General features: G+C 42.4%; 1 protein-coding gene across 12 annotated transcripts in view; it reads right to left on the bottom strand.

Annotated features, from left to right (window-relative positions):
* The window catches only part of NCOA6 (nuclear receptor coactivator 6), a 109275-nt gene that overhangs the window by 8993 nt on the left and 87392 nt on the right, over positions 1 to 12890 (bottom strand). For 11 of the 12 annotated variants that reach the window (XM_045443657.1, XM_045443660.1, XM_045443662.1 and 8 more), the window contains 3 exons: positions 8811 to 11810; positions 5959 to 6027; positions 3148 to 3184 (listed from right to left, as the gene is read on the bottom strand). In XM_045443657.1, the coding sequence (XP_045299613.1) occupies positions 3148 to 3184; positions 5959 to 6027; positions 8811 to 11810 (3106 nt within the window). The remainder of the gene's footprint in view (positions 1 to 3147; positions 3185 to 5958; positions 6028 to 8810; positions 11811 to 12890) is intronic. The other variant, XM_045443669.1, reaches the window with a different exon arrangement.

The raw sequence follows: 12890 nt of genomic DNA, 5'->3' as shown, positions 1-12890 counted from the left end.
AGTGTAAATTATGTAACCCAACAGTTATCAATAGGGGGCATTTTGGCCTCCCAGGAGACATTTAGCAATTTAAAAACGTCTGGAGACATTTCTGATTGTTAAGATGACTGCCGTGACTGAGTGGGGGATGCTACAGGCATCTTCTGGGCAGAGGCCAGGCATGCCACTAAATATTCTATAATGCGTGAGACAGCTCTTCCCCCCCCAACCCCAACAAAGAATTATCTGATCCAAGCTGTCAATAACGCTGAGGCTGAGAAACCCTGGTGTAATCCTCTGGCTCAGCAATTCCATTTCTAGGTGCCTAAGGAAACAAATCTTTTTACAGAGCTGTAATTACACACAGGATGTCAAAGCATTATATAAGTACTAATAAAGACAGAAGACCTAAATGCTTTACAACAGATTTTAAAACTAAAACATGGCACATTCACATTCAGTCATGAAAAATCATGTTGTAGAAAGCTATTTAATGATAAAAACTGTTCATGACACATTACTGTGGGAAAAAAGTTATCAATGTTATGAATAGTATAATCCTATTTTCGTCATAATACATGTTGAGCATATATATGTAAGTACATACGAATGAATGGGTGTGAAATACACGTGTGTATAATGCTTATATATATATATATCACTATATATTATATAAAATATTATAGTGTTTATATATAAAATATTCCCTATCTGTATACATACTCTGAAGAGAAGTAGAAAATGAACTAAAATATACATAGTGAATATTGTTTGAGTCATAGGAATACTGGTTTATTGGTAATTTCTTCTTTAAAAAAATTTAAAAAAAAATAAAATAAAATAAAAAAATTTTAAAGTTTATTATTTATTTTTGAGAGAGACAGAGTGCGAGTGGGAGAGGGGCAGAGAGAGTGGGAGACACAGAATCCAAACAGGCTCCAGGCTCTGAGTTGTCAGCACAGAGCCTGACATGGGGCTTGAACTTTCAAACTGCAAGATCATAACCTGAGCTGAAGTCGGACACTTAACTGACTGAGCCACCCACACGCTCTGATAATTTTCTTCTTTTTAATTCTCTGATCTGAATTTCAAATTTTCTTTAATAAACTTTTTACTACTTGCATGGTTCAAAAAAAATGCATGTCAAAATCATTAGGGAAAAAACGCTGATTAAACTTGCTTGTAAGGCATGGAACTTAAACAAACGTAATGCAACAAAACAAAACAAAACAAGCTGGTTAAAAGGATGTCTCTTCTGGGAAGTCTTCCTTGACCCTTACTCCCCAAGTAAAGCTGTCTCTTCTTTTTGGGTTCACAGTCTGTATCTGGCATTCAAGAGCACCCATCAGGTTGTACAGCATATTTTATTTTAATATCTTCTGCCTTCCACTAGATCAGGAGCTCCTTAGAGGCATGAACCATGGCCTATGAACTCCCTCTACCCCTCCATTGTTCATTCCTGCCATAGGACCCTTCACTGGTGGTACGATAGCTGGGAATTTGGCCATACTGTTCACCATCTTGCTTTATATCTAACAACTGCCCCATGAACCAAGTCAAGTGAAGAAGAGGCAAGGCCAGAGCTGGGGTAGAACTGTAAGTCAGGGGTATTCACACATCCTTTTAGAGATGGTAAAGGATGGCTTTCTGGCTAGGAGCCCTGAAAATGGTCAAAGTCTCTGAGGAAGAAAGATTCCTAACAGAGGTGCCTCTTTCTCCTGGCAAAACAAAAGCCACAGAAGTACTGTCCTGCTGTTCATATGGTCGGTACTCAGATAGCTCTGGAAACAAATACCCTTTTTTGGTCTGATTATCTTCTTTGCGTAGCCACACAGCTGGAGTATGCTTGGTAAAGGCAAATGAATTCAAGTATTAGCCAATTCAAATAAAAACAGGGAGAAATATGTAGTAGGAATGCCAATGAATCTGTGAAGCAGAAGAACAGGGGTCAAGTCTTACCTATATATTTATTGGGCATGATATTTAACTTCCTCTATGCTTCAGGTTCTTGATCTATAATCCCCATTTTGTCTGCTACAATACATAAGTGTGAGGGTTCTGGAATCAGGGCACCTGAGTTTGGATATCAGTTGCACCATTTACTAAATCTGTGGCCTTGGGCAATTTAGTTAACTTCTCTGAGCTTCAGGTTCCTTACCGGTAAGACAGAATTTACTTTCCTAATAGATACTGTGAAAATTCAATGAGATGATACACTTAAGGGGCTTGCAGCCCAGTGCATAGAATGAGATGCATTCAGATAGATGTTGGTTATTATGACCACCTCAAAGGGTGGATAGGATTAAATGAGAAAATGATTGTGAAGGTGTTTTATAAACTAAGTTGTACAAATATGATAAATTCTCTAAAATGTTATCCAATGCATTACTAGATTAAAAAAGGAATGACTTTTGGAACTATTCCTCCTCCTTTCCATGGGGTTAGTGAAGCCACAGGTGTATTTCATTTTATTAGGTTATGTGGGGCTTTGTAGTATAACCGGAAAAGCATGAGTTTTGGGGTTCAGACCCTGTCTGGCTTTCTCTGTTATGCCTGGAGGATCAAACAGCTATGCTTTAGAAGGTGTTGCAAGGACTATTATTAATGACAATATAACAACAGTTCTTACATACTGAACTTACTATTTACTCACTATGGTGAGTGCTGAACATGTTATCTCATTCAATTTTCTTTTAAAAAAAAATTTTTTTTTTCAACGTTTATTTATTTTTGGGACAGAGAGAGACAGAGCATGAATGGGGGAGGGGCAGAGAGAGAGGGAGACACAGAATCGGAAACAGGCTCCAGGCTCCGAGCCATCAGCCCAGAGCCCGACGCGGGGCTCGAACTCACGGACCGCAAGATCGTGACCTGGCTGAAGTCGGACGCTTAACCGACTGCGCCACCCAGGCGCCCCTCTCATTCAATTTTCAAAACAACCAAAAAAGGTAGAAACTTGGCCACCAAGCTTTGTTAAGGGAAATGTTACCTCTCAGGGGTTAGGACTCATGACAGCTCCCCTGTTTTAGCAGGGAAAACAGACTGGCACAATGAGTCAAGGAAAAAGGACAAGGTGAAGAGAGGTTTAAAGGATGAGAAAGCCGATACCCTTCCCTTCAAAGAGGCTTACGCCGTTTTCACGCTGAGTCTGCAGAATGATCATCTTACCTTTGTCCAGAGACCATGGCAGCATTTGCCTCGAGTTCTGTGAAAAATACAAAGGACAGAAATGAGATGTGGGAGCTTCTGGTGTCTATGTCCACTGGGAGAAGGGAGGTGTCTCAGAATTCTAAATGCCTTATTTAGGCTAACATGTCTTCATGCCCAGCAGGATCCTCACCCTACATGGTACGGAGACAGAGTTGGCAGGGACACAACTCAGTAGTCTGGGGCATAAGACACTTACTTGGTCTATTTTTATTTCTACTCCACACTGTGAAATAATCCTGTTTGGATCAATAGAACTAAATTCACACTACCTGGTTCATATTTCACCCAGCTATAACTAGATTAGTAAAATAAGCCTCTTCCTCTCCTGTAGAAGAGATTGTTTTCCTTCTTAAAATATCCCTAACCTCTTCATACTTGTTTTTAAAGGCAGTAATCTTAAAATATGTCTTAAATATATATTAAGGATGCATTCTCCTCCAAAGGACTTCCTCACTGAGTTACAGAGTGCAGACTGCTTTGCTTTGAGATAATGCCTACGGACTCCATTACATTCCTCTCTTCCTCAAACTCCCCACAATACCCTCTAAGAAAGGAAAATCTCAGTAATTTGTCTAGCAGGGTTTTGCTTAAATGAATATTCTATGGGTTTACCAGGCACTTCTTTCTCAGCATCAGCAGAAAAACATCGCTTTTAGAGTTTCATCTTTCCAGAAGACTTTCCTAATGCACCAGACAGCAGTGATCTCTCCTGCTTCTGGCCTCCCACAGCTCTGTACCTGTTCCTGCCTCCCCTTATAGAGAATTCAGCACAGCAGATTCAGTGTACATGCCTCATCTACCCCAGAGATTACACATTAACTTCCTTGAAGGCAGTGAAATCAGAGTGCATAGGTTAGAATTCTGACGCCATTGATTAGCCATGTAACCCTGCGCTTGACTCTCTGTGCTCAATGCCTCATCTGAAAAATGGGGACAACCACTTTACTCACCTCAAAATTCAGATTAAATGGAACAATACATATAAAAACTCAGTACAGCACCTGGCTCTTAGTAAGAACTCAAGATTAGCTGTTGTTATTGTTAGGATACTCATGTCAATGCAGCCTTCATGCTGGAATCCCTTGCATCCCTCTGCCTTCAATGCAAGATGAGGGAATCCTTGCTTCTCATTTGCTACTTAGCTCCCAACATCTAACCCATAAAACCTGGAAACCCTCCACCTGAAATAGATACCAGCTCACTGGGTCTCTGTTGCCTGCACACAAACTCAGGTAATGTGTGCTCAAAAATGAAAACAGCTCAAAAGAGGCTGATTACCAAAAAATTTTATTAGTTTGCTCATGTGAAACAAAACTCAGTGCTTTTGAGAACTTTAACACTATTACAGCTGATTCACATTAGTAGAGATCAAAGGAATCTGGTGAGGCAATTAGTGACTATGAGGGTATTTTAAGGAGATTCATTTAAGTCAAACTTTTAAAAGCAATAGGATTCTTTGGCCAATTATTTTGAGGAAGATGTACGATATAGTAAAGCACATTTTTCTGGAGTAAAGAATTGGGGCAGAAAATGTAATTCCCTTCCTCTTTTAGTTGCTCCTTTTCTCGCCAAAAATGAACATTACCATCTAATACCTTCTGTGAATGATTTGCTCCACTCCTATCCTTGTCAGGTGCCCAGCACAATGTCATGCATCATGTGGGTAGTTGGTAGCAAAGGAAGAATCTGAATGGCTGAAATGCTTTTTGCTCAACCATTCTTTTCAGAAGCCTGATTTTACCCAGAGTGTGCAATAGAACATAACATAGCATATAGCACCTGAAGCAGCTTTTAAAATAAACACAAGTTAGGGTGCCTGGTTGGCTCAGTCGGTGGAGCATGTGACTCTTAATCTTGGGGTCATGGGTTCAAACCCCACTGTGGGTGTAACAATTACTTAAAAATAAAATCCTTAAAAAAATCACAAGTTACAGCTTAATTTCACTGATTTAGGCCCACAAAGCTAAACATGGTAATACTGTTTTTTGCTTACAAATTTTTTCAAGTGTGAACTGGACTGTAAATGAGATTCTAACCTCTGAGTGAAAAGTGTCATACTTTTTTTTTTGGTATCTCTCAATATGTTCAGTGACAAAGGGCCAGGCCAAGATTAAACTGTAACACACACTATTTATCTATGAAGGCAGTACTGTTATTGCCATCAAGATCCTCACGCATTCTGAGCTGACCCAGCATTCCACAGCAATTATCTGTCAGATTACCATGGACTCCACCTTCCAGAAACACCATCCTTCACGCTATTTGCAATTTCTTGGTCATGGGAAACATAATGCCATCCAGAGAGGACTGAAATGACTGACTCCCAGGAAAAGTGGCTACCTCACTGTAGCAGAGGTTCTCAGAACAAGCCTCCACTTCTGTCATGAATATGCAATTACTAACCGAGTGTAGGAACGCTTGCCACCCTAGCAAGTTACCACGGGCCAGTCAGCTGCCAGCTATGAGTGCCAGGGTCATGCAACAGGGCAAACAGTCCAATGGAAACCATCCACAGCTAGGTGGCAGACAATAGGCACTGCAACGCCCTTCTTGGGTTCCCTGGCTGACACCAGGAATGCATAAGACAGCAAGCCAGTCAGGGGAAAAGAACCCTAACAGTCCTGCACAAACCCTGCCACTCATCTGAGGTCTGCTCTGAAGCCAGCAGGTGAGAGAGTTTCAGTCACTTCCTGGCACCCTGAGGACAGCAGCAGTTCCTTCACATATAATCCATTCCACTCAGAGAAGTTTTTCCAAAGCATGCCTTACCTGGTCTGGCACCAGGCCCCTGTGGTGTTGTGGCTGGAGTTTCCTTTGCAACTAAACTCGGTGAAGGGGCTAAGGCAAGGAAAAAAAAATACAGGCCTTTTACTTTCTTTTCTCAACAAAACCGAAGGCATTGACTGACTCAAGGGCTAAGTAACTGCTGAAATACATATACGCTTGGAGGGCAGTACTTGAAACTGGCCTTGAAAGGACATTTCAAAACTTAACCCCCAAAACACACCTTAGTAGGCAAACTGAACCACTTGCAGAGAACAATGATACCATTTACCTCAGCATTTAAAAAATTTCTCATTCCTCTAAAGACTACACTCCTTGAGACTTGAATCTTAAAATTCATTTTGTACTTTTGTATAGCACCTGGCAAGAGTGATGGTCATCGAGCAGATATTCAATTCATACTTGATGAATACATTATTTGATGTTATTTACTTATATAACAAACAGTTACCAAGAACTTCCTAGGGGCAAGGCGCTGTTCCAGGCACCATTAGAGACTAATTTTTCTTTTTGTTCAGTACAGTATCAAAGATAAGATACACAAATGTGGTACTCTGGAGTCCACTGGAATGTTATATGAAGAAGATTCAAAAGGTAGAAAGTGCTATGGGAATCGAAAGAAAAGGAGATCAATTCTAGACTGAGAAAACTGATGGTACATTAGAAGGAGAAACATCAGAATTAGGCTTCAGAGGACAGAGACTACTTAGGTCCCTGAAGAGGAATGGAACAGGATACATAATGTACTCTAGAATGGAAGCTTATTGGATCATACAATAAAGATTAAGGGCGGAGATATGCCACAGTCACTCAAGGATTATGTCCTCCTATCTTGACATTTCAGTCTAACATCCTAGATAAACTTAGTAACAGTAAGTTTTATCCTCTTGTGCAAATTGTGAATTTTGTATATTTCTCTCCCTGCTTAGTCAATAATGCCTTTGTGTTAAGAATTTTTTTTTGGATGTTTATCTGATAAAGCCTAAAACTGTATCTTAAATCCTACTTTTAACTCCAGTATTGATCTCTCACATTTTCAAGATAAAAACCTAGAAGAATGGAAACAATCTTAAAATTGAGGTTTTTTTAAACTGCAGGTTCATCTTCCCAAAGCTCATATATTTCTCTAGTATTATATATGACCCATATAAAAATATTCCCTAATCACTTCATCATTATTCTCTTGGTATGTGTATGCAGTGGGGTGGGGGGGTGGGCAGATCCCTCCAGAAGTACAACAGAAACACTTAATAGCAGAAAATATATTTAACTCACACCAGGTTTCTTTTTCATTCTTAGGAGTCATCTACATTCACAGAATTTGAACCAGAAACTTAGGGCACCCAGCCCTGTGAAGTCTCTGTCTCCTGTAACGGCAATGAACTCCTTAAGGGTCTTTATCTCTCCCTGTGTCTCTAGCATTGAAGAGGGAGAGGGGAAATTAACCTTTCTAAAGCTCTGTGTGAGGCAGTGTGCTGGCCACATTACGCTGTCTTCTCCTTTTATCTTTGTATATTTTGGGAGGTAGGAATTACAAACTCTGTTTTACAGGTGAAGTACATGGCTTATAAGAGGTTAAGGAATTTATCCAACTGTGATTGGTAACCAGTGGAACTAGAATGTGAACTCTGATCATAACCTGAAGCTTGTGTTCTTTCTGACCCTCCTCCTAGGTGCTTACCACTCAAAACATTTTAGCTTGCATTCAATGAGAAAAGCACTGTTAGCTGCCCTAGGATATAGCAAAGGTCCTTCTCAGCTTTGGCATTGTGTGATTGACTCCACATGGGGAAAACAGAGCTTCTGCATCACTTAGGTCTCACAGGAGAGACATGTGTGTGTGTGCGTGTGTGTGTGGGGGGTGGGGTGGGGTGTGGCGGGGTGTGAAGGGGGGAGGGGAGGTATAAGGATACCTACGCTCCCATCATTTGCCCATCTTAATAGTACATAGGAAATAATTTGAACTAGATATACATGAATTGGAATGGTCTAATTTATGAAAAACTGTGTCAAAGAGAAATCAGTAATAATTTTTTCCATTTATTCATTACTATATTCTGTGCTAAGCACATTATATGCATTATCTCAGTGAACTCTTAGAACTACTGTTGTTCCCTTGTTACAAAAGGAAGAAACTCAAGTTTGGAGTCGTTGAGCAACTTACTTAAACCCACAGAGCTGGTAAACGGTGGCACTGTGATACTAACTCAAGCCTATCTGTCTCTCAACCACTTTGCTTCTCCTGTGTCTACTGTCATGAAACTTAGTTTTCTGAAAAGTTCTCCTCTGGAGTAGACAGTCAGAAAGGAATAGTGTCTGGGATAGAGTACAATGAGGAAGGGGCTATGAGAACCCTGCTCTGAAACTGTCAAGAGCAAGTCATTATCATGGTAAGGAGAGCTTGCAGAAACTGCTATTCACCTTTAAGAGACAATGTTAAACTGAAGGTTCACAGTATCAACTTTGAACAAATATTGAACTCTGAGTTTCAATCTTCTCACCCACGGAATTGAACTTGGGTTAAGGGCTACCTGACATGGTTGGTATGAAGATAACGTGAGATAACAGGTAAAGATGTTTCCTTGTAAAATGAAAAGCTTTATATAAATGAAAGGTCTGTCATTATTTTAGGAGCTGAGAGAGAACCTATTAATGAATGTAAACTTAACATGGGTTTTCAAGTATATTTCCCAATGTACTTCTAATAAATGAAACTACCACTATTGCCATTTAGCCCACTCTTCTTCAACAAGTAGAAGAGAAGTCATGCTTTCTTTTGTGGGATAGGTCATCAAAAAATTGACACGAGGAGATGATGCCAGGCCCCGAGTACATACCTATGCTGGGTAGAAGCTCTGGATGAGATCCCACCTTCTCCTCCACTAGGCCACCCGCAAGTGGCTCAGATGCTATGCCAACATGATTGTTTTTTGTGGCCGGCGCCGCAGAGATGAGCTCAGAGGGTACCAGAGTGGTTACTATCGAGCGTACACTGGTGGGGAGAGTACCGCCAGGTAAGCTGGGTCCTGCTGAGGTGGAGCCCGGGCCCACGGGGCTAGAGGTCATTTTTATCAGAGTGGGTGCTGGGGGTGTTGGGGTTTTACTGTCCAGCTCTGTGGATAACTGCTCTGTTCCCATGAGCCCTGGAGTTGTGGTCTCTAGCCCTTGGCCTTCAGTCTCTCCATCTGCACCATATTGCTCTTCCCCTTTCTCAAGAGAGCCTGTAACTTTCTTACATGCCTTGGTCAGCAAAATCTGGCCGATTTTGTCCACTTTTCCTTTGCCCTTACTAGATGAGACTGGGCTTCGCCGGTTGACAGAGGAGCCTGGACTATTGGTCAAAAGGGGAGAAACAATTGTGGTTGACTGTGAAGAGGGAAGAGTGCTCTGATCTGCTGAGGTGCTCACCTGAGGACTAGCCTCATCTGGATTCATTTCTTTCACTTGCTGGACAGGGGGATGAGGAGGGACAACTGGAGAAGTTGTACATGGGGGGGAAGGAAGCTGAACAGGAGTGGCTCGTGAGTTAAGGACCAAGGGTCGACCAGTCTGTATATTTGGAGCAGTACTACTGGAGGGGGCACTAGGTGGTACAGGAGCAGAAGAAAATTTTATGTTCTGAGGTATGTGTAAAGGGCCAACAACTGCAACGGAGGGAGGCATCAAGCCAGAGTTGGTTGTCAGTGGGGCTGCAGGAATTGTGCTTGGCTGTGATCCTTTCATAACCTGAATTATTGAGGATGAATTGATAAACACAGGTGTAATGAACTGAGGCCGGGCATTAGACTGAGCAGCTGACTGTCCCTCAGAAACCATAACCTTGTTACCCACATTGGGCATTGTGACAACTGTTGACATCAATGCAGACTGCAGGTGAGTCGGCAGAGCTGCTGATGTATTAGCTGAAGTCGTGATAGGATTGGAAGTAACGAAAACAGTTATCTGATTTGGGGGCAAGGGAGTAGAGATGGAGGAAGAGCTGACAGGTCTTGACATTACTGGAGGGATGCTTGGTGCAACATTAGAACTGACCTCACTCAATTCTGGATGCACAAGGGTTGAACACGGCTCATTAGTGTGAGGTAAATTTAGGGAATTAGAGGGTTCTTTAGAAGAAGACGGATCCTGCAGTGTGGGAATGACAGATGCTTTTTTCAGGTCCTCCCCAGAAACTACTGGAGGCGTTACTTCCAGATCTGTAAGCCCAGGGGGTTTAATGGTCACATTAGGAGCTCCAGAGTTATCAAGAAGTTGACTTAACGATGTGGGTGCTTCCCTCATAGCAGGAGACACCAAATTTTTGTTCTCTTCGACACCGGGAAGTTTGTTAGGATCCAAAGATTGCCCGTCCTTTTTAGACTGATCTTCAGAAACAACCATTTTAACTTCTTGGGCAGGGAGGGCTTTGAGCTCAATGTTTACCTGCTCCTTCCTACCCTGGGAATTCTGGCAATCGCTGTCCTGAGGCACATTCAAGCTCTCCTTGTTATCCTCCAGAACACCTCCCACTGCAGCCACAGGCATGGTAGGATTCTGAGGATTCAGCCCGCTGTTGTTAGGGAAGCTCCCAGGTACAGGGGGATTGGCCAAAGGAGTGGGACTGACCAATACATTTCTTGGCAACTCCACATTCTGCAACAGAGCTGTGTTTGTTTGAGAGGCCAGAGTAAGTTTAGGGGTTTTTGAATTTTGCCTCCCAGGACTTGGGGTAGTTTTCCTACTGGACCCAGGACTAGACCTGCGACTGTTGCTCGGACTAGCCCGTTTTGTTGCTCCAGAATTAGACTGCTTTCCAGAATTCACCACCACAGAATCTAATTTGTGAGTTTGTGGGGCAGCAAAATTGGAAGGATTATTCATGGTAAGATTTGAAGGTGCTTGCCCAATGGCCTTTAAAGTTGTTGGATTTAGGCCCTGCTGATCAAAGCCCCTGTTTAAATTTGGCCTAGGAGGTAAAGGAATATTAATCTGTGGGGGGAAGAGTCCTGCAATGGAGGCATTGAGTCTTTCTGGAGACAGACTGATTTCTGAAGGTTCTGTGCTAGGAGGGCGATTGTTGGGTGTCTGAGGATAGTAGGGTCTGGGGCTGGCTCTGTTCGGTGTTTTAGGCCTAGATGTTTGGGTTGGAGCAGCCACATTTGGAAAATGGTGGCCATGAGAGCTGGGCAGGGAATTTACAGGGGGTTGCTGGGGAGTTGCACCTTGAGTTGCAGAAAGGGGTGATGGTCCAGGTTTTGGCCCTGTCATCATTAACTGATTCTGGGAAACTACTAAATGTGAAGGCATGTTATTTGGGCCTCCTGAGACAGATGGTACTTCACTGCCACTTGCTTCAGGGAGCGAGGACATTTCTCCCAGTGGTGAGCTAGAAGGATTCTGGGAGTTCTCCTGGTATACCATTTTCCTTGAATTGCTTCCCAAAGGAGTATTCACAGGTATTGGCATTCTTTGCTTATCAGGTGATGGTGGCACGGAAGCAGGTCCTTGCAAACTGACCATAACAGGCACGCTGCCGCTCTGTTGCATGGGCATTCTCTGGGAATCTGGGTTCAGGGGGCCCCGTGGGGGGTGGACACTTTGGGAGACCGGAAGCCTAACTGATTTGGGGTCCTGCTGCATCATGAGCATCATCATCATTTGTTGTTGTTGTTGTTGTTGCTGCTGCTGCTGCTGCTGCTGCGACTGTGGCTGACTGGGAGGTGGTGGCTGCTGCTGTGGTGGCGGCAGTTGTGGCTGCGGCTGCTGCTGTGGTGGCTGTGGCGGGGGTGCCACATGCTGCATGAGCTGAGGAGGCATCTGCTGAAGTGGCCTCTGTTCAACTGGTTGAGAAGGATAACCTAAAACAAGCCCCCAAAATCAGGGAAGTTAGATTTTCGGCAGGAAAAGCAACTTTTAGAGTATAGCCAAGCAATACTCATCTAGGTGGCCCAGACAGTGCACAAACAGCTTAGGCGTGCCCACTCCCAGGGAGGCAGGCGCAGCTCCTCATTATCCGACATAAGCAAAGGGGCACACAGCTTAAGGAAGCAAAAAGCAAAGCATCAAGAACCTGGAGCTCCTTAGTCTTCAAGGTCTGAATGAGGCACTATTGTACTAAGACTGTAATAGACAGACACTCTGTGCTATGCAATGAAAGTGGCTGAGTCTATCCCAGCCAAACATTCAGGTGAAATGAGAAAAATTCCCATCAATAGCAAGTAGCTGACCACCCAGCACTGGGGTCTCATGTGGGAATAATAAATATTTCACTGTACTTGTGAATGAAGTAAGGCATTTAGGACTCACTTTTTCTGTTATCAAGATTAATTTTTTAAGGTGTGATTTTGTGAAAACAACAGCATCAAAGATAGCCTTTTTATTCTTTCAACAGAAGCAAATATACAATTCTAGGATTCAATGCCTTAAGAGGGATTTAAAATGACGCCAATCCACTGGATCCATACGTCATGCTGCATCCTTCAGGGTCAATCCTTTGGGGAACCCAAATGAACTAAACTGTCCCTCTGATGTAGTTCAATTTAATAAAGAGCAGGAGCTAACAGAAGCTGATATACACATTGAAAATAAATTGAGGATACTGAAGATTTTTTTATGGATATTAATTTCCATTTACTTTCTTACATGTTAAAACTCAATTTGGAGAAATATTTTCTATGAATCCACAAAGGAAGAATAAGAAGCCAGAAACATTGCCCTCAGGAATAAAAAATAATTTTGGGAAAAGAACTGAGGGACAATGCCTTATAGATTTTCAGAAGGCAACAGTTCAAATGATTCCTTCTTTTGTGAAGCTTTTACTTGGCATTTTAGAACCAAAGCTTTACACAATCAGCAGAAAGGAAAAATCATTAACCAAGAATAAAGGTAGTTCCATGGGAAAAAGTGGGGATATAGCTGGCATACAATTTCACAAACTA

This window comes from Leopardus geoffroyi, chromosome A3 (genome assembly GCF_018350155.1).
Source record: "Leopardus geoffroyi isolate Oge1 chromosome A3, O.geoffroyi_Oge1_pat1.0, whole genome shotgun sequence".
NCBI lineage: Eukaryota > Metazoa > Chordata > Mammalia > Carnivora > Felidae > Leopardus > Leopardus geoffroyi.
Note: the sequence above shows the minus strand (reverse complement) of the source record. Positions and strands in the feature narration are given on the sequence as shown.